The sequence below is a fragment of the Panthera tigris genome, chromosome F3 (assembly GCF_018350195.1).
Source record: "Panthera tigris isolate Pti1 chromosome F3, P.tigris_Pti1_mat1.1, whole genome shotgun sequence".
Lineage (NCBI taxonomy): Eukaryota > Metazoa > Chordata > Mammalia > Carnivora > Felidae > Panthera > Panthera tigris.
This window is the reverse complement of record NC_056678.1, coordinates 35233683-35256238: the sequence shown is the minus strand read 5'-3', so window position 1 is coordinate 35256238 and position 22556 is coordinate 35233683. Positions and strand designations below refer to the sequence as shown.

Here is a 22556-nt window from a genome sequence, read left to right as displayed (position 1 = left end):
AGAGGTTCTGTGAAACCAGAACTGTCTAGTAGAAAGAGAAAGAATGAGCAGTTTATTTGCTGGATCTTCCCTGTCTCTTGTCTCCTGTTTATCCCAAGGGTATTAAGGCTCTTGTTTCTACGCTGTATTATCTCATCCCTCTGGACAAACTCTGAAGACACCGGAGCCCATGACCTGCTCCATTTAAGACCAGAAGTGGGAAGGAGCCAGAGTGGCCATGGATCCCAGTCATGTTGGCTAGGATGTGGGAGTTACCGTGACCTCTACGTAATGTGCGAGAGCCCCTATCTCCCCCTCACTTCCGGGGGGCTGAGACAGCCAGTACTGTTAGAAAAGGAGGTGACAGGGGTGTCAATCAGCATTCCCAAGTGAGAAAGCAGCTGAGGGCCCAAAAGGGAGATGCAGCCAAGGAAATGTAGGGGGATGGCTGAGGGTATAAGTTGGAAGGCTGTTCCACAGATCTAACCACAGATGTTGGATAGCAGTGGGAGAAGAGGTAAGAAGTGGTCACAGGCTGGGTATATTCTGAAAGGTGAAATGACACAATTTGCCGATGGTTTAGAAACAGAGTTTTTTTTTAATGTTTTTATTTATTTTTGAGACAGAGCATGAGCAGGGGAGGGGCAGAGAGAGAGAGAGACACAGAATCCGAAGCAGGCTCCAGGCTCTGAACTGTCAGCACAGAGCCCGATGTGGGGCTCGAACTCATGGACCGTGAGATCATGACCTGAGCCGAAGTTGGATGCTTAACCAACTGAGCCACCCAGGCGCCCCAAGAAACAGAGTTTAAAATAGAAATTCAGTGAGATCACCGAGGGGGGGGAATGGGGCCAGAAGAGGGATGCGTGGGCTGAGCCTTGTAAATCCAACACTAATAAGTTGGAAAGGTGAGAATGAATCAACAAAAGAGATGAAGAAGAAGCAGCCAGTATATTAAGAGAAAAACCAGGAAAGGAGGAGGTACAGGCTTCTGGTTACAGAACGAGTACGTCACGGGAACAAAAGATGCAACGTAAGGAAAACAGTCAATGATACTGTAATGGCGATGGGTGCGGACATACAGGAGCTTCACTTGTGGAGAGCAGAGTGTAAGATACGGGAAGGGATAGGGTTGTCCAGTCACTATGTGGGTCAACCGTACCCAGGGAGAGAGAGAGGGAGACAGAGACAGAGAAACAGGAGGGTGATATATCTTAGAAGCCAAGAGAAAATTCTCTGAAGGAGGTGAGATTCTCCAGAGAGGTCAAATAAGATGGTGGAAAATTATTATTGGGTATAATGACTTGAAGGTACCAATTGGCCTCAACAAGGAGTTTCAGTGGAATTGTGGGACAAATGTCTGATTGAAATGAGTTCAAGGGGGAATGAAGGGAAGGAAGGGCAGACCATAGACCACATCTCAGAGGAGTCCTGGTGTCATAGGAGTAGAGAAATGGAATTATTGCTGCACAGGGAAGTGGGATGAAGGGAGCTAGTTTTTTGGTTTTGGTGTTTGTGTGTGTGTGTGTGTGTGTGTGTGTGTGTGTTTTAATGTTTATTTTTGAGAGAGAGAGCTCAAGCAGGAGAGGGGCAGAGAGAGAGGGAGACAGAGGATCTGAGGCAGGCTCTGTGCCGACAGCAGAGAGCCCGATATGGGGCTCAAACTCACAAACCATGAGATCATGACCTGAGCCGAAGTCAAACCCTCAACGACTGAGCCACCCAGGCGCCCTAGTTTTTGTTTTTAAGAGGACAGAAATATAATGTGTTAAATACAGAAATACTATGAATATATTCAGTCTGCCCATTTACTTCTTCACTAAAACAAACAGGATGTTGCTTTACCTTCTGATCATAACTATTGAAAAATATGTTTACAATAGAATTTTTTTTTTTTCAAATGAATGTTTTGCTCTAAAATTGTTTGGAACTTTTGTATTTATATAACGAAACTTGATCATTATATCCTTCATATTTGGAAGCCAGCTATTTGAAAATGTTAACTTTCCTGGCATATAGTTAATTAAGAAGCATGAAAGAAAGAAAAAAATGCTCCCGAGAAGCCAGGTACAGCTAAAATCACTTGCTAGAGGACAAACGTTGGTTAGGTTAGTCCACCTTTGATTAGCTTACCCATAATCCTTTCAAGAGTATCATCTTCCCAAATATAGATCAAAGCAGAAGGGGAAAGGAGCTTCTCCAGATCATTATTTAAAAACAAACACACAGGGGCGCCTGGGTGGCTCAGTCGGTTGAGCGTCCAGACTCCGTCTCGGGTCATGATCTCACGGTTTGTGAGTTTGAGCCCCGCGTCAGGCTCTGTGCTGACAGCTCAGAGCCTGGAGCCTGCTTTGGATTCGGTGTCTCCCTCTCTCTCTGCTTCTCCCCCGCTCTCTCTCCTTCAAAAAAATAAAAACATTAAAAAATTAAAAACAAAAACGAATAAAAACAAACAAACAAAAACCCCTGTAGAAACCAATAAGTATCTCAAAGTCGTAAAACATTTCTGAGTCTTCTGGAGCATGCACAGGGGCATTGGGATGTTTCATTTCATTATGATGGCATTACTACAACCATTCATTTTGCTTTGGAGCCTAATAGCCTCAAGTCATCAAGAAAAGATTAAATCAGGGGTGCCTGGGTGGCTCAGTCGGTTGAGCGGCCGACTTCGGCTCAGGTCATGATCTCACGGTCTGTGAGTCTGAGCCCCACGTCGGGCTCTGTGCTGACAGCTCAGAGCCTGGAACCTGTTTCAGATTCTGTGTCTCCCTCTCTCTGCCCCTCCCCCGTTCATGCTCTGTCTCTCTCTGTCTCAAAAATAAATAAACGTTAAAAAAAAATTAAAAAAAAAAAAGAAAAGATTAAATCAGTGATAGATAGTAAATGTATAATATATTTTGAAAGATTTCTCTGGGATGAAGAGCCTCGATGTTAAAAGACTTGGTCTATCTTGTACTTAAAATAGTAGGGGATGTACAGTAGGTCCTCAAAAAAATTCCTGTTGAATTAATGGATAACTTTCTTATTAAATGAATGCCTTCCTTGTCAATGTGGTTAAGATTTTTGTCTATTTTAAAAGAATGAGCTCTCAATTATCCAGAAGTTTTACGTCTTCAAAGAGTTCAGGATGATTAAGTCCCTCCTAGACTTTGTAATAATAAACATTGGTTTCAGTGTCATTTCATTTGGAAGCATCTCAACAGCGGCCTAATATATTTATTTTATGGTTTATACTCTCCCTGAGAGTTTAATCATTTAATTGGCTACACAGTCACAGCATCCCATAATTGTAGAATCAACTCGGGTTAAAATGTAAATATTTTGATGTAACTTATAGCTCTTGTGTTCCTTCTAGAAATCTTTTGTCCAAGCCCTCCATCTATCCTTAATGGGAACCACACCAGAACGCCTCAGGGAGGAGTTCCCTATGGAGAGGAAATTACTTATATGTGTGACCCCCGCTCAGCCAGAGGGATGACCTTCAACCTCGTCGGGGAGAGCACCATCCGCTGCACAAGCGACGGTGAAGGGAACGGGATTTGGAGCGGCCCTGCCCCTTACTGTGAACTTGCTGGTCCTGCTGGTCAGTACCCACGTACCCCAAGTGGATTCAGAATATCAGGCCCAGATCCTTCATATGTCTCTAAGATTATGGTGTGTGCTTGTGAGTTCAACTTTGTCATAAGTGGAAGCGTCAAAGCTCTAAAACTCTTCTTGCTGGTGCAGTGGTGAGCAGAGTGGGGTAAGAAGGGAGAGGGACGGGGAGGGGAAGATCAAGAAGAAAAACGTATTCACTGGAGAGGACATGAAAACAACTGGCTATGAACAGTAACGAATGCCGGATGATTGCCAAACACTCCCCGCAAGTTCATCGTCTGCCAAACTGGCAATATGGATATTATTTAGCTAAGGCTTTAGCCAGTCCTATGCCAAATAGGCTAAGTGACCAAAGAAACTACTTTTGTAGCTTAAGACCTTGACTCAAAATATGCCCATCTGTCCGCTGGCTTGTGGGGCCCACCTTAATCTTTGCCCTTGAACTTATCCGTTCTGAGAGTTAGAAGCAAGGAAAGATCAGCTCAAGGGAAAGAGTATGGAAAGGAAGAGGCTGTTTCTTCCGAAGGACTGAAAATTACCTGGTTCTTGAGGACTGACTGTAGGCCTTCCCAAGACAGAGCAGGGTACACAGGGAGGTGGCACCAGACTTGGGATACCACATGACAGAGAAAAGCAATCCGATGAGAAAAGGCAACACATGATAAAACGCGTTTAACTTTTCTTTGATGCCCCTCCCCTTCCAATTAGAATCTAGTGAGATTTCTTTAAAAGCAGTTGCCTAGGCCACCAGGCACGCTTATGGAATGGCAAACAGAAGCAGTCTCCTCCAAAAAAGGAGATTGTTGAGGTCAGACTCTATTTGAAATATGCAGCACACAATATACCCTCTCATAAAAAAAGACATAGCTTCTTTTTTTTTTTTTTTCCAGTGCAAAAAGGTGTTTTTATTAAAGGATGGAGACAGGACCCCTGGGCAGAAAGAGCTGCCTTGGGACCTTGAGGAGAGACTGGTTATATGGGTGGGGGTGGGGGGCCTGGGGGGGAGGTAAAGGCAAGGGGAAGGGGAAATTTCCAAAGGGATTTTCATATGCTAAAGAAGCTACCTGATGGTTTCGTCTGTTTTGTCCTTTTCCTTAAATCTCTGGTTTAGCATCAGAAGAAGAGCGGTCTGTTCATTCCCTAAGACTGCATACAAATTACCACAAACTAGGTGGCTTAACACAATAGAAATTTATTCTCTTCACTGATCTGGAGGCTAGAATTCTGAAATCAGGGTTTTGGTGGGGCCGTGCTCCCTCCTGTGACTCTAGAGGAGAATCCTTCTTTACCTCTCTTAGATACTGGTGGCTCCTGGCATTCCAGGGCTAGTGGACACATCGTTCTAATCTTTGCCTCTGTCTTCACATGGCCTTCTCCCCTGTGTCTCTGTGTCTCAAATGTCCCTCTCGTTTCTCTTATAGACACCACCAGCCATTGGATTGAAGGCCCACCCTGGTAATCCAGGATGATCTCATCTTGAGATTGTTACCCTTAATTATAGCTGAAAAGATCCTTATTCCAAGTACATTTCCATTGTGAGGTCCTGGATGCATGTATCTTTTCGGGGGACATCATCCAACCCACTACAAGTAGTGACTGCTATTTAGTGCCAGAGAAGCTACTTATGGTGGACACCCTGAGAATGAGGTTGGGAGGAACAAATGGAGAGAGATGTGTCTCCAAGATGTGTCTCCAAGAACAAATATGTCTTGATGGATATGAGTATATTAACACTAATAAATGAGGGTATGAATGGTTAACTCTACACAGAGGCAGTCTGATAGGCCTGACACATGACATCCGTAGCTAAAATTCTTGCTTTGAGTGCCCAGGTGGCTCAGTCGGTTACGCGTCCGACTCGTGGTTTTGGCTCAGTTCATGATCCCATGGTTTGTGAGTTTGAGCACCACATTGGGCTCTGTGCTGGTGGTGTAGAGCCGGCTTGGGATTCTCTCTCTCCCTCTCTTTCTGCCCCTCTCTTGCTTGTGCTCTCTCTGGCTTTCAAATAAATGAATAAACTTTAAAAATCAATGAAATTCTTGCTTTGATGAAACAAGAGCAAAAAGGCCAAAAAGGTGAATCGTCTTCCAAGTAGTAAAAATTTCCTGATGAGTAAATGCTGCTGGAAAGCCCCATCCTAAGGTAACTAGAAGGGGAAAAAGACCTTTTGCCGTTTTTAGAAGTCTGTCTCCATGAACCCATCTATCAGCTTAACTGGACAGAAAGAGGAGGAAGGGCGGAAATCTCTCGGCTCACTTTTGTATTCCTGTGGTTTTGCTCTCCAGGTTACTGTAAAGCCCCAAAAGAGTTTCCATTTGCCAAGCCTACAACTCAGACTGATGAATCTGAGTTTCCAGTTGGGACATCTTTGACTTTTAAATGTTCCCCTGGGTATTTTGAGTCCACGTTTTCTATCACCTGCTTAGAAAACTTGGTCTGGTCCAGTGCCGAAGATACGTGTAGACGTAAGTAACCCCATCCTGGGAGCTAATTCATGTATGTCAAAGCGTCTGTGGGATCTCATTTAATTTGTTCAAATTTTGTAGACATCTAAGTTTGCCCACGGTATTTAAATGGAGGGTGAACTTGTAGGTCAGCCTTTCTTACTGCCTGGAGTTTTTGCGGTCTTGACTCAATATTTATTTCGCAAGAATGTCTCTCACAAAAGGAATCAGGGGGAAGTTTCCATTCCCTGGAGGTTACTTTTGATGGCTAAAACCATGACATGAGTGAAATAGGGACACAAAAGAAAATCACGTAGACCACAGTGACCTGTGCTTCAATAACCAAGATGGAGGGGAAATCTCAAATTCTGAGGCCTTTGATTTAGGCTCGTGGGATGAGAAAACAATTCTCTATCCATATATTTCTTCTGTTGGGAGATTCAGGCATCATCTTTTAAAAAGCAGTGCTCCAGAGCTGCTTGAGTCTGTAGTTGGTGCACTTCCTCGATGTGGTCAATCCTTTGGAACAATCAGAAATAAATAGACTGTTCAGTCTGCTACACTCCAGACTGAATCGTAAAAGCAAAGGTAATTTGAACTCTACACCTAGTCCCAAATTTTCCTTCTCTCCCGTAGGAAAATCATGTGAAGCTCCTCCAGAACCCTTCAATGGCATGGTACATATAAACACAGATACCCAGTTTGGATCAACAGTTAATTATTCTTGTAATGAAGGGTGAGTTGAAAGCACTATCCCTGGAAGATGAGTTTCAGAACAACAATGCTATCTCTGACCTACTCCCAACCAGACACACTAGACTATCATCTACACTTCAAAAAGTTGCCAATAGGAACTTCCGGATAGAGATGGTAGCTTGAACATGGGCATATGACCAAAGGAATATAAAAAAGAAATAGCAACAGCTGGAATGCCCAGGTGGCTCAGTTGGTTGAGTGTCTTGACTCTTGATTTCTGCTCAGGTCAGTATCTCATGGTCTGTGGGTTCAAGCGTCGTGTTGGGCTCTGTATTGGGCACAGTGCAGAGCCTGCTTGGGATTCTCTCTCTCTCTCTCTCTCTCTCTCTCTGCCCCTCCCCCCACCTGTCTCAAAATAAATAAGTGAACTTTTAGAAAAAATAATTTAAAAAATAAAATAAATTCTCAAAATAAAAAAAGGAGTAGCAAGCAATTTGTATTTTAACTAGAGGACAGCACCAGGTTCCTGCTGAAGGTAGTATGTGTGAAGCCTGGTAAGATATTCACTGGATAAGAAGGGCCAGTCTATTGGGGCGCCTGGGTGGCTTGGTCGGTTAAGCGTCCGACTTCGGCTCAGGTCATGATCTCACGGTCTGTGAGTTTGAGCCCCGCGTCGGGCTCTGTGCTGACAGCTCGGAGCCTGGAGCCTGCTTCGGATTCTGTGTCTCCCTCTCTCTCTGCTCCTCCCCTGTTCATGCTCTGTCTCTCTCTGTCTCAAAAATAAATAAACGTTAAAAAAAAATTTTTTTTTAAAAAAGGACCAGTCTATTAAATGAGTAAAAGGAAAAATGCTAGTTGTACCATGCATGGAACATTCTTTAAAAAAATTTTTTTTAATTAATTTTGAGAGAAAGACAGAGTACAAACAGGGGAGGGGTGGAGAGAGAGGGGGACACAGAATCGAAGCAGGCTCCAGGCTCTGAGCTGTCAGCACAGAGCCTGACGCGGGGCTCAAACTCAAGCTCTGCGAGATCATGACCTGAGCTGAAGTTGGAGGCTTAACCAACTGAGCCACCCAGGCGCCCCCGTGCATGCAATGTTCTTAACTAAGATCAGCGAGCACTATAGCTGAATTGGAGGACCTTGAATTAGGGGTTGCAGGGTAAATCTTAACGTGATAGCAGCTCTGGGAAATGTAAGTATGAACATGCACAGAGCGGGAACATTAATGAGTTCTTGCTCTGAACTTTTCCTTGGCGCAGGGAACCATGCCAGAAACATCGCCTCAACTTAAAGGGAGCAATTAAAGAATGTGTATTAATTTTCAGTTGCCACAACAAATTCAGAGAAAAAAATAGAATTTTATTGGATTGTAAAATCCAATGAATTTTATTGGATTGAACATATTTATTGGATTGAACATATATTCATTAGACATACTTGGAAGCCATGATCAAAAAACCCAAAGATCCCAAAGATCAAAAAAGAACCCAAAAGATCAAAAAAATCACCACCCACAGTTCTACCACTCATCGTAGTTAATATTTCGCTGTGAAGTCTTCTAGCCTTTTTTACCTGAAAATATGCATGTAACCCACATGTCAGTTGAGTTCAGTTACCCTTAGAAGAGAGAGGTGGTTAAATTGGACACAAGTATCAGTTGCATTATCTAGAAAGTATAGGTTTTGCCCTGCTCACCCCTTGCCCCCAACAAGGAGTTCTGACTTCTTAGTTCATCAGTCCTTCAAATGACGGGAGCCCCCAGGCAACACCAGGGACATATCAAGGCAGTGACAGGACAGCCCACAGAATGGGAGAGAATATTTGCAAATCATTTCTCTAATAAGGGTTTGATATACGGACTATATAAGGAAGTCCTGCAACTAAACAACAGAAAAACTAACAACCCAACTTAAAAATGGGCAAGGGATTTGAGTAGACATTTCTCCAAAGAGGACAGACAAATGTCCAGGAAACACATGAACAGATACTAAATATTATTAGTCATGAGAGAAATGCATATCAAACCCACTCCATACCTTATAGGCCGGCTATAATGGAAAACAAAAGTGTGGTGAGGCTGTGGGCAAAATGGAACCCTTGTGATTGCTACTGGGAATGTAAAATGGTGCCGCCTCTGAGAAAAACCGTTCGGTGATTCAAAAGTTAACACAGAATTACCATATGATCCAGCAATTCCGATCCTAGGTACATATCCAAAAAGATTAAAAACATACGCTCAAACAGATACGGGTTTATCAGCTGTTCTCCCTATTTTTAAATACATCCTGATACATTTTATTTTTCCTTTAGATTGATCCATCTCATGGATGTTTTCAATTTCAGTAAGATAGAGAGGTTATAATATTTTGATAAAGTATTGAGTTGTTTTTTTTTTAATTTTTTTTTAACGTTTATTTATTTTCGAGACAGAGAGAGACAGAGCATGCACGGGGGAGGGGCAGAGAGAGAGGGAGACACGGAATCGGAAGCAGGCTCCAGGCTCCGAGCCGTCAGCCCAGAGCCCGACGCGGGGCTCGAACTCACGGACCGCGAGATCGTGACCTGAGCTGAAGTCGGAGGCTTAACCGACTGCGCCACCCAGGCGCCCCTTGAGTTTTTTTAATATCTGTGATGATAACTACTTTCTCGTTCATGTATATATATTTGTAGATGTGTCGTTTTGTGAGGTTACAATTGGCCAAGTTCTGTTTATTTCAATCGACCACTTTAAAGAAATGGCTCTTAGATTTATTCATCATTTATATTCTATTTTTCTTACTTATTAATTTATTTTAGTAATTCCTCAGACCAGCTTCTTTCATATGTTCATGTTTATAGTCTATAAACATCTAACATAAAATGTTGTGTTCATTTATTTGAAAATTTTCTTGTCAAATAACAAAAGTACTAAATATTTCTCTAAGGACGGTTTTGGCATCAGTGTCCTAGAAATTTTCAAAGAGTAATATTTGCATCAGCATTTATAATGAAGTAGCTGAATAATGTAAGGTTTATTACTACAGGCTGTTAAGGCCAATTAACATTATTCAAACTCGAACCTCAATATCTGTCATGTGAATTTGAACAAATTTGTTAAACTCTCTGTTTCCTCTTTTGTAAAATGGGAGCTATGCATAACATTCACTTCAAAGCATCATTTTAAAGATTAAATTAATTGGGGGTGCCTGGGTGGCTCAGTCAGTTAAGCGGCCGACTTCAGCTCAGGTCACAATCTCACGGTCCGTGAGTTCGAGCCTCGCGTCGGGCTCTGGGCTGACGGCTCAGAGCCTGGAGCCTGCTTCCGATTCCGTGTCTCCCTCTCTCTCTGCCCCTCCCCCGTTCATGCTCTGTCTCTCTCTGTCTCAAAAATAAATAAACGTTAAAAAAAATTAAAAAAAAAATAAAGATTAAGTTAATTGATGCAAAGCACTTTGAAGAGTTTTGGGCACATGACTCAATGATCATGCGTCATTGTTATCCTATAGGTAATCTGCAATGGCTGTTTTACTTTTGTCTTTGACCAAGATCCAAAACTTTCAATTTTGTGTTTATTCTGCGATTATTAATTCCTAGTGTTGTTATATTATAATGAGGGTGTAGAGCTGTTTTGATTTTTTCTATGTGCAAATTCTTGGGGTACACTCTGCCGAGTGATATGATACAACTTTTATAAATGGCTCCTGGAGAGAAAGTTTATATTCTCTGTGAGATGCAAAGTTTAATACACAATTGTGTTATGATTTATTGTTATGATTTATCATATTGTTATATGATTTGTGCCGCAGCATCCTATCTGTGAGCAACTTTTAATCATTTGCAGCCTATTGAATATCTCCATAGATTCCCTCTACTCCCAAATACTTAGAAGTCCATGAACAAATAGGAAGGATGGAAAGAGCACCACCCTCCAGCCCTTAATTATCCCATCCCTGACCTCATGCAATGGACTCTCCGATGCCTGTCTCAGCATGCTTCTCACAGTGTGTATATTTGCTTATAGGGAAGGGAATCTCATGGCTCTTCTTGAACAGTGGTTTCGCTTTATGGCCACCCAAACTTCTAAAGCTGATGGAAGCTAAGGAGTAAGGCTTGAGTAAAATTATGAGTTTCGGAGAGATGGGTAATCGAGTCAGGAAGAATTACAACATAATGGCGATCGTAGCATATTAGTGTCTTATAATACTTTAAAAAATATTCACTGTTTTTTACAGCCACACATAGGCTGGAACCTGCTTCACATTTTTTTTTTTACTGCAGTTCTCTAACTTAGTCATAGTGAACACATTAAGAGCAACCTCTATAGTCAGAAGTCGAGCAACATCCGTGATGTTGTGCTCGTAAGACAACTTTTAAATGTAGGACAGAAAGCAGGCGGAAGGAAACATACTAGTGTCTCTCAAGCTGTTTCTTTGAAGAAATTTTGAAGATTAAATATTTGTTGGCACGTTTGAAAGGATTTTACACTATAATCAGTGAAAAGTAACAGTAAGTAAAATTCACTCAATTTGTCTACGATTTGTCAACCAAAGTGACTCAATATGCCTCCAAAAGTATTCACTGTCATTGCTATACCCACATAGCTCCCCATCATCTTTATATCACTATTTTTGCAAGAGCTGGTATATATTAGGGTTAGATTAAGCTATAGAAGAACAAATAAAATAATAGGAGCTTAAACAAGATAGTAGCTTACTTCTCTCTGAGGTTAAGAACAGGGGCAGTCCTTCAAAGAAGACTGGAAAGTTTCCAACTCCAGGGCTGATAGCTGGCTCCATGATCCACATAAACCTGGGAGCCTTCTATTTGAGACTCTGTGTCATCACGTGGCCCAAACTCCAGCCAGCAGAGAGAAATAATGGAAGAAGAGAACACCCATCCCTTTAAAGACACTTTCCAGAAGTTTCACAAGACCCTCCAGGGGCATCCCTTTAGCCAGAACTTAGCCATATGGCTGTACACAACTGTAGGGAAGCTGAGAAATGAAGCCTTTAATGAGGTGGCCAATGGCCCAGTTAAAAACACACAGTTTCATTACTAATGAAGAAGAGGAAAGGAGATACTGGAGATATCAGTAGACTCTGCTACAAATGGTTACTGTCCTGATCACGTGTCTTGGGTAACCAAGAAGCCAAGTTCTTAGCTGTTCCAGTAACTGCTCACTATTATATGACATTGCATTATATCCCTTACCTTTTACTTAATCAAGTTTAACCCTACTGTACATGGAACACGTGAATGGTTTAGCTGGATATCCTTTGTGACTTGTCTCACAGTAACAGTATAGTTACCTAATCAATAAAAAATAAGTGATGACAAAATGTTCCAAATTTTGTGGCCTACTCTGAGTGATTTGATGGCAAAATAGTTAAGTACCCCTGCCTTTTACATTTAAGGTGTGAAGATGGTTAGCTGTTTCGCCTGCTTCTCACTTTTGAATCTTCTTAGTAAGGCCGTCTTTCTGTCCTTTGAGTACCAGTTGCTTGATCTCTAGGCAAGGTGCTAGAGGATGTGAATATTTCAATAAGGCATCTTCCCTGTTAATCAAGGAGCTTATCATTTCCTTGATGGAAGTGCGCATGAATAAAATAACTCCTGAGGTTCCCTAAAGACAAGTACAAAATGTCTCACGATGAAGGGAATTTTTGTGTTCAGTGGTGAGGCACTAGCAGTACGCATGGATAAAAGCAGTAAGAATATAAGCTTGTCCTTAGAAATAAAGGACTAATTCGCAGATAGAGATGAGGTTTCTTCCTTGACTTCTCCTGTTTTAATCTGCCTGTAATTTGTAGCATCTACCTGCAATTATTTTCTCATGGCGACTTAAGTAAGAAGTGTAGAGTATAATCATTTTTCATTCTTTGCTTCTAGGTATCGACTCGTTGGCTCCCCTTCTGCAGCTTGTCACCCCTCAGGCAATACTGTCACTTGGGATAAGGAAACACCTGTTTGTAAGAGTGAGTCGAAGTATTTTTTCCCATAATTCCCTCTGCTCCATCCATATCTGCCTCATGTTACGAAGAGGAAATCCAATCCATCTTGCAGAGACTAGTCTCCCCGATATTTGAAATCCAGAGTCCTATGCTACATAGTTGTCCAGATTTTTCTTTATTTTAGGAGGTTATTTGTCTAAAACTGTGAACCTGAACTCAGGTAAAATTGCTCTCCTTTCCTACTTTGATAGTAAATGCTTCCCAGTGGAAGGCTTTTCCCCATGACTAAATTAAAAGACATTGAAGAAAATAAAATTTGTCTCTGCCACCTCTTAGTAGCATATGATAAGCCCAAGAAGTAGGTAACTCCCTTTCTTATTATTTTTACTCTGAAAAAGGAAATAAGATCTCGTAAATCTTAGCAATTGCCCCAAGCCTCTGATTGTTCTGCGCTTTATCCTTTCTTTAAATTCTTCCAGGTTGTATTTGTTCTTGATTAGTTGACCCTGCATCTTTTCAGTGGGATATTACAAAGTGAACCTCCAAAACTTTGAGGAACGTGGAAGAATGACCGATTGCAAATTGGTAAAATTTTAAGGCTCTGAGGAAGTCAGGATCAAACACACAGGACTGATGGCAGTAAAAGTGGGCACAAACTTCTGGAAGGCTTATGAGCAATATATACAAAAGCCTAATGTAAATACCCTTTGACCTAGTAATTCCATTTCCCAGAGTTTATCCCAAGAAAATCATCGTGGAATTTTCCCATGATTTTGGTTCACAGACACTCAATGCAACAATACTTATGACAGTGGAAAATGTTAAAAATCTAAATGTTCAGCATGGTTGGAAAATAGCTAATGGAAGAAATAAAACTTATTAAAAATAAGTCTGATAAATTTTTAAGAAATGTAAAAAGTATACCATGAGGAATTAGAGATTGCCCTTTTTAAATCAGACTGTTTGGCTTTTGCCAGTGAGTTGTTTTATGAGTCCTTTATATTTTTTGGATATCAACCCCTTTATCTGCTATATGATTTGTAAAAGTTTTCTCCCATTCTGTAGATTGCCTTTTCATTTTGTGAATTGTTTCTTTTGCTGTGCAAAAGTTTTCAGGTTTGTTGTAGTCCCATATGTTGATTTTGCTTTTGAGGTTTGTGCTTTTGGTGTCATGTCCAAAAAATCAATGCCTAGACCAATGTCAAGGGCATTCTCTTCATTTTCTGCCAGGAGTCGTATAGTATCAGGTCTTTGATCCATTTCGAGTTAATTTTTGTGAGTGGTGCTCTTGGCTGTCTTGCCAACTATTAATGGACTGTATAACCAGGAATTTCATTCTGGGCTTTCTATTCTATTTTATTGGTCTATGTATCTGTTTTTGTGCCAGTACTCTATTGTTTTTATTACTGTAGCCTTGTAGTATAGTTTGAAATCAGAATGTATGATACCTCCAGCTTTGTTCTTTTTCATCAAAATCGCTTTGGCTAATCTGAGTCTTAGTGTTTTGATTTGTTTTTACATTGTGTTTCCAAAAAAATTTTAGAAATGTTTTTTTTTCTATTTTCTGTGAAGAATACCATTGATATTTTGATGTGGATTGTACTGAATCTATAGATGGATTTGGGTAGTGTAGACATTTTAACAGTATTTATTTTTGCAATCCATGAACATAGGTTGTCTTTCCATTTGTTTGTGTCTTCTTTGATTTCTCTCAGCAAAGTCTTATGATTTTCATTGTACAGATCTTTCATTTTCTTGGTTAGACTAATTCCTAAGTATTTTATTCCTTTTGATGTTATTGTTAATGGGAAATTTTTCTTGATTTCTTTTTCAGATGTTTCATCCTTAGTGTATAGAAATGTATCTTGATTTCATATCCTGCAGCTTTACTGAAATCATTGGTTAGTTCCAGCTGTTGTTTGATTCATTTGAATTTCCTATATATAGAATCATATCATCTGCAAAGAGTGACAGTTTTACTTCTCCCTTCCTGGTTTGAATGCCTTTTATTTCTTTGTCTTACCTAATTGTTCTAGCCAGGATGTCTAATACTACATTGAATAAGACCGGTGAGAGTGGGCACCCTTGTCTTGTTCCTGATCTTAGAGGAAAAGCTTTCAACTTTTCTCCACTGAGTATAATGTTGGCTGTGAGTTTGGCATATATGGTATTTATGACATTAAGGTATGTAAATACTCCTTCTATACCTAATCTGCCAAGGGTTTTTATTATGAAAGGATGCTGTATTTTGTCAAATGTTTTTTCTGCATCTGTTGAGATGATCATGTGATTTAAAAATTTTCATTTTATTAATGTGATATATTATATTTATTGATTTGTGTATGCTAAAGCATCCTTGCATATCAGGGATTAATCCCACTTGGTCATAGTGTACAATCCTTTTTTTGTGTTCTTGAGTTTGGTTTGTTTGCTAATATTTTGTTGAGAATTTTTGCATCTATATCATCAGGAATATTGATCTATAGTTTACTTTTTTGTTGTGTCCTTATCTGGCATTGGTGTCAAGGTCTCATAGAATGAGTTTAGATGTAGTTTAGATGTAGTCCCACCTCTGCAGTTTTTTGGAAAGGTTTGAGTGGGATTGGTATTAATTTTTCTTGGAACGTTTGGTAGAATTCACCAGTGAAGTGATCAGCTCTAGAGTTTTCTGTGTTGGAAGGCTTTTGATTCCTGAGTCAATCTCTTTGCTTGTCATTGGTCTTTTCAGATTTTGTATTTCTTCCTGAGTTGGTCTTGGTAGGTGTTATGTTTCTAGAAACTTATCCATTTCTTCTAGGTTATCTAATTTGTTGGCATATAATTGTTCATAATAGTGTCTTATGGTCTTATGTATTTCTGTAGTATCAGTTGTCTCCTTTTTCATTTCTAATTTTATTTATTGAGTTTTCTCTCTCTCTTTTTGGTGAGTCTGGCTAAAGGTCTGTCAGTTTTTGTTTACCTTTTCACAAAACCAACTTTTAGTTTTGTTGATACCTTCTATTGCTTTTCTGTTCTCTATTTCATTTATTTCCACTCTGATCTTTATTATTTCCTTTCTTCTCATAACTTTGGACTTAATCTGTTCTTCTTTTTCTAGTTACCTGAGGTGTAAAGTTAGGTTATTTGAGGTCATTCAATTTCTCAATATATGCGTTTATCACCACAAACTTTCCTTTCCGAACTGCTTACGCTCCGTCCCATTAGTTTTGATATGTTGTATTTTCATTTTTACTTCTTTCAAGATAACTTTTTAATTTCCTTTTTGGTTTCTTCTTTGATCCATTGGTTGTTCAGAAGTGCGTTGTTTAGTGCACATATTTGTAGATTTTCCAGTTTTCCCCTTGTTGTGGATTTCTGGTGTCCTATTATTGTAGTCAGAAAAAAATAGTTGGTATGATTTCATTCTTCTTCAATTTGCTGAGATTTGTTTTGTGCCATATCATATGATCTACCATGGAAAATGTTTTGTGTGCACTCAAGAAGAATGTGTATTCTGCTGCTGTTAGGTAGAATGTTCTATATATGTATGTCAAGTCCATTTGTTCTAGAGCATGGTTCAATTCCAATGTTTCTTTGTTGGTTTTCTGTCTGATCTATCCTTTGCTCACAGTAGGGGTACTGAAGTCCCCTACTATTATTGTAGAGTTTTCTGTTTCTCTCTTTATATCTCTCAGTATTTGCCTAATCTATTTAGTGCTCCAGTGTTGGGTGTGTATATTCGTACAATTGTTATATCTTCTAGATATATTGACCCGACCCTTTTATCATTATATAATGACGTTCTTTGTCTCTTATCATTTTTGGCATGAAGTCTATTTTGTCTTATAGAAAGTATGGCTATGCCCACTTTCTTTTGATTTCCACTTGCACAGAATATCCCCTTCTATCTGTCCACTTTGAGCCTATGTGTTTTCAGAGCTGAAATGAATTTCCTGTGGGCAGCATGTGTTGGGTGTTATATTTTATCCACTCAGCTACTCTGTGCCTGGTGATTGGTGAATTCATCCATTTATATTTAGAGTAACTGTTGCTACATAAGGACTTACTACTGCCATCGTATCATTTGCCTTCTGGTTATTGTCTTGTTTCTCCTCCCCCCCCCCACCCCCCCGTTTTTGTCTTTGCAAAATGGTGGTTTTCTAGGGTGATTTGCTCATTCTCTTCATGTTTTATGTTTCATGAGTCTATTCTCAACTTTTGCTTTGTGGTTGCCATGTGGCTTACATGAAGCATCTCATAGATAAACAGTCCTTTTTTATGTTGATAACACCTTATCTTCATTCACCTATAAAGCTTCCACCCTTCTACTCGTCCCCTTTTATATTTTTGATGTTACAGTAAGACCAGGGTATATTTTTTTAAGTTTATTTATTTGTTTTGGGAGAGAGAGGGAGAGGGTCGGGGAGGGGCAGAGAGAGAGAGAGAGAGAATCCCAAACACAAAGCCCAGCATGGAGCTGGAACCCATGAACCATGAGATCATGACTGGGCCAAGATCAAGAGTTGGACACTTAACTGACTGAGCCACCCAGGTGCCCCTCTGTAAGCTTTTATATTATAATTAAGTGGTTAATATGCCATTCCAATATAGAGTTACAGTTTTCTTTACTTTTTGCCTTGGCCAGAGTGCTGTGTACTTTCATCTGCTATCATGTCACTCGTTAACGTCCCTTCGTTTCAGCTGAAGGGCTTCCTTCAACATTTCTTGTAAGCAGGTCTAGCGGTGATGAGCCTCCCTCAGCTGTTTTATTTTCTGGGAAAGCCTTTATCTCCCATTCATATTTGAAGGCCAGTTTTGCTAGATAAAGTGTTGGTGGCTGGCAACTTTTATCTTTCACCACTTTGAATATATCATTCCTCTCTCCTGGCCTATAGAGTTTCTGCTGAGAAATACACTGATAGCCTAATGGGGGTTCCTTTGTAGATTGTTTTATTCCCCACCCCCCTCCACTAGCTGCTTTTAAGATCCTTTCTTGATCATTGATTTTTGACAGTTTCATTATAATATATTTTAGGAGGGTCTTTTTGCAATGGGATAATAGGGTGTTCTAGTAGCTTCTTAGATGTGTATGTTCAATTTCTTCCCCACGTTAGAAAAATTCTCAGCTACTGTTTTCCAAAAGACATTTCTTGCTCCCTTCCCCCTCTCTTCTGCTTCTGGCAAACCAGTTATATTTGTTTTCCTCATATTGCATAGCTCTAATAGGGTTTCATCACTTTAAAAAAATCTTAGCTCTCTCTCCTCTTCAGAGTCCTTTCTAAATTCCTATCCTCCAAGTCACTAATTTGTTCTTCAATCTGATCCATCCTATTTCCTAAGCTTTCCATTCTGTTTTTCATCTGATTCATTGAATCTATCATCTCCAGAATTTCTGGGTTTTTTTTTCTTTTAGAGAAATAGAAAACTTTATTGTACATGAGTAAAAGGGTAGTTCAGTGGGTGTCTGGTTCTTTTTTTTTTTTTTAATTTCAGTCTCTTTGGTAAAGAACTCTTGTCCATTAATTTTATTCCTAAACTCATCGACTCGTCATGCTGAATTTTCTTGTAGCTCATTGAATCTCTTCATAACAGCTGTTTTGAATTCTTTATCAGTTAGATTGCAATACTCCATGCCTTTGTAACCGATCGCTGGAGAATTATCATTTCCTCTTTGCGGTTCAATATTCCTGTGATTTTTCATTGTGTTTGACAAAATGTATCTCTGCCATTGCATTTTTTTAATATGAAATTTACTGTCGAATTGGTTTCCATGCAACACCCAGTGCTCATCCCAACGGGTGCCCTCCTCAATGCCCATCACCCACCCTCCCCTCCCTCCCAACCCCCATCAACCCTCAGTTTGTTCTCAGTTTTTAAGAATCTCTTTTATGGTTTGGCTCTCTCCCTCTCTAACTTTTTTTTTTCCTTCCCCTCCCCCATGGTCTTCTGTTAAGTTTCTCAGGATCCACATAAGAGTGAAAACATAGGGTATCTGTCTTTCTCTGTACGTTCCTCTGAAAATTAAAAATAGATCTGCCCCGTGGCCCAGCAATAGCGCTGCTAGGAATTTACCCAAGGGATACAGGAGTGCTGATGCATAGGGGTACTTGTACCTCAATGTTTATAGCAGCACTCTCAACAATAGCCGAAGTTTGGAAAGAGCCTAAATGTCCATCAACTGATGGAGGGATAAGGAAATTGTGCTTTATATACACAATAGAATACTACTTGGCAATGAGAAAGAATGAAATCTGGCCTCTTGTAGCAACATGGATGGAACTGGAGGGTGTTCTGCCATTGCACTTGAAGTAACACACACCTTTATTTTACTCCAGTTCAACTAACTTGCAATTAGAAACCATTCTTTTGTTTTCCAGAAGGTGGCGCCTTAGCTCAAGTTTTTGGTTTCTCTTCACCTGCAGTGGCTCTGGGCTGCACAGGGGAGCATGCTGGTTTTGAAAAGCTGGTGTAGAAACAGCTGACGGTGGAGTGGGAGGAAGTGTGGGTTTAACACCTGTTGCTCTGTGGGTGCCCACTGCCCACAGACCAGGGGTACTCCCAGAGGTCTGAGAGCAAACCTCCCGCTAACATCGCAAAGCTGATAGGCAGGGAACAGGTCCCTTCAAGGCCCTTTGTTATTCTTGAGTGCCTCTCCTTCCCTTTCCTCTCTCTCCCAGGTGCACAGGTGCCCCCCTCAGAAATCTGTGCAGCTGGATAGAAATGGGTCACAGTCACTCACCACTTTCACTTTCCACCTCTTCTGTGAGGGAAGTCACTGGCCCTAAAGAGGGAGCTGGCTCCTCAAGATCCTTCTCCTCTGCCTCTGTCCTGCCTAGATGGGTGCCCGCTTCTCCCATCAAGTTGGCTGGGCCTCTGCAAAACCTCTGTCTCTGGTGCATGTCCACCATGTTTTTCTCTCTCCAGCAAATGTGGGTGGGGCAATTCCCCCCAATTCACTTGGATCCCAGCTCCCTTGGATCCATAGCAGCCTCTGAGATAACTACCCTCATTGTTTTTCGAAGCGCAGGTGTGCAGAAGTGTTATGTACAGAGGCACCTTTGTTCACTTGTGAATGGCTATTTTCATCTGGATTTTGTTGAAATATCTTTGCTAGAAATCTATTTGGACACCTGATGGGATCGTGATGGAACTTTACAAGAACAATCGGTATAAATAAAACTCAGATATCCAACAAAAACAAACTCTACTTTCCTGAGACATGTAAATCTGAAAGTAAATACATAAATAAACTTTAGATAAACATAAACACATGGGTAAAATCCAGATACGAGAAGTCAATCACTGTTTGACGTCCTAGGACCTTCACTTTGTTTATTCACACAATTCTGACAGGGTTGGGTATCTATTCTTAAGTTCATGCCAGATTCAAAGCATCAGATTAGTTTAGGGAGGGAACTGCTAGAAACAGATACACTAACAGCAGAAAGAAAGGACAGCTGGTCACCTGGAAGAAAGAAAAAAAAGCAAAAGGGAAAAAAAAGCCTCCCTAGAGTCACTTAAAAGCTCTGTAAAGCTCTGAAAAGCCCTGTAATCAGTGTATCCTGAAGATATTATTGTGTATTTGTTAGTGACACAGATAATGGTCTTGAATTATCAAGAAACGTTTATATCTGCTGAAGGTGGTCATCTGTGTTTAATAAAGATTTACAAAGATTTCTTGGCAACTTCGGATCTTTGAGGGCCAATCTTGTCTGTCTTGTGTCTCAGTGTCAACCCAGGACCGTCTTTATGCCAAACAGAAAGTAGACAAATGATAGTTGCTGAAAAAGCAAATTAGTTACCTTTCAAATTGATTAAAACCTTAGCTACCTGGAGGGTCTTGGCACTTTTGCAATAAACTGTAATTAAAGTCTCACTTCAGTTCGTTCCTTCTCAGAAGAAGCCTTACATACTTAAGTCCACCCACTGTAGTTGTGTTCTCATGGAAAAAATACAGTCCCAGGGCACCCCTGCTACATGTACGATCGTTTTGATTAAAACTCTAATGGGATCTAAAGCTCTTGCTCTCTTTCTAGGAATCTTTTGTCCAAGTCCTCCATCTATCCCTAATGGGAACCACCCCAGAACTTCTCAGGGAGACGTTCCCTATGGAGAGGAAGTTACTTACATGTGTGAACCCCGCTCGGCCAGAGGGATGACCTTCAACCTCGTCGGGGAGAGCACCATCCGCTGCATAAGCGACGGTGAAGGGAACGGGATTTGGAGCGGCCCTGCCCCTTACTGTGAACTTGCTGGTCCTGCTGGTCAGTACCCACATCCCTGTGCCCCAGCCGGATCAGAATACCTAGGCTAGAATGTCCTCATTTCTGTGGTGACAGCTGTTTTTGCTTGTGAACGTGGCTTTGTTATAAAAGTCAGACACACAGAATTACCTGCTGAGCAACTTAAGAGATGGGTTCTAGACGTGCCATGCTGTGTCCCAATCCGTGGTACTCTGATGATCCTTCCCACGGGGGCGAGGAGTGTGGGATAGTGAAAAGAGGAGGAGGTGGAGAATGGGGAGAATCAGCGAGGCCCAGATTTTCTCGAGAGTATTTTCAAAGCAGTAAAATACAAGTGCCAAAGAAAAAACTCTGTCCTGCCATCTCCAGTACAAGTTGTCTTTATACTCGCTAAGTGGGTGTGCAGAGCAAAAAGCACATGTTGATGGCCTCATTTTACTTCAGACTGGAGGCTACAGAAATAAAGAAACTCCAATGTAGGCACTTGTATTCCTTTTGTTACTTCTAAGCGTTCTGCTCAGCCTGTAACTGCATTTTGGTGACCCTTTGTCTCACTTGTAGCAATAGGAACTCAACACGCCCTAGAGAAGCGGAGTTCAAGGTTGTGCTCTTAGCAGCTCATTCCTTTTACACATTAGTCTGGCATGAAGTGACAGTGCCTGGCACTTGGAGATTCATCTGTGGCTGTGATTGTCCACACAAGCTCTGTGAGCCAGCGAGGACAGACAGCATGCAACTGGTCATTTGAGATCCTGGTGGTATTCCCAGCCAGTGCAGTTTGCAAGGGACAAGCAGATGGTCCTGCTTAAAGGCTGAGAGGTCTCCGTTTGAAGAATCATTCTTCCCAGGGATCAGTAAATATTTAGTGCCTTTGGAACCTGCCTGCCTTGGGTCTCCGTGTGGCTCTAATAGAAATGTTATTAGATATGTTGGCGTATTTGTACTTCTTTGTTTAACTGAATGTCTTTTCTTGTGTTTTTTTTTTTTTTGGGGGGGGGGGTCTTGTTCTTAGCATGCCCACATCCACCCAGGATCCACAATGGGCATTACATTGGAGAACATCCATTTCCATATCTTCCTGGGATGACGGTCAGCTACACTTGTGACCCAGGCTACTTGTTGGTGGGAAGGAACTTCATCTTCTGCACATACCTGGGAACCTGGAGTCATTTTGAACATTATTGCAAAGGTATTTCTTATTCTTGCTGGGTTTTGTTAATGGAAAATTGATGAATGAGGCTGCTAAGGCTAAGCCACCTTTCTGAGAGGATTGTGAAATGAGTATCAATAGAAGGGGGAGAAAAGCAGAGAAAAAGATAGGAAGGAGGCTGCCCAAGGATTCTCAGCTCTACCAAACAAGTAAGAAGAACTGATGGAATTTCCGGTAATACAGTAGACATCAAACACCAATTTAAAATGCTTTGCCGGCTTTTCACTAATAAAATATCTCAGCTCTAAGAGACCTCAGAGGAGTTACAAGTGGTCCTCATAAATACCTTCGAGAGGAGGCTGGAAGCACACTTTCTTGTGAGGAAAACTGAAATGTGGAGGAAGGTTGAGAACAATTAATTACCGGAATTACTGGATATGGGTCCTCATTATAATTTCCAAGACCAAAGGTGAAATGTCTGTTTCATCTCTTCCTTAAAACAAGTGCCAAAACTTACTTCCTTTATTCCTGTCTA

The 22556-nt window shown here is 40.9% G+C and overlaps 1 protein-coding gene across 1 annotated transcript in view; it reads left to right on the top strand.

The window, feature by feature from the left end:
* Window positions 1-22556, top strand: part of CR1L (complement C3b/C4b receptor 1 like) — a 66994-nt gene that overhangs the window by 28964 nt on the left and 15474 nt on the right. Inside the window, exons 9-14 of the mRNA XM_015543785.2 lie at window positions 3335-3562; window positions 5862-6041; window positions 6657-6756; window positions 12588-12673; window positions 20665-20892; window positions 21884-22060. Of these exons, the coding sequence (XP_015399271.2) occupies window positions 3335-3562; window positions 5862-6041; window positions 6657-6756; window positions 12588-12673; window positions 20665-20892; window positions 21884-22060 (999 nt within the window). The remainder of the gene's footprint in view (window positions 1-3334; window positions 3563-5861; window positions 6042-6656; window positions 6757-12587; window positions 12674-20664; window positions 20893-21883; window positions 22061-22556) is intronic.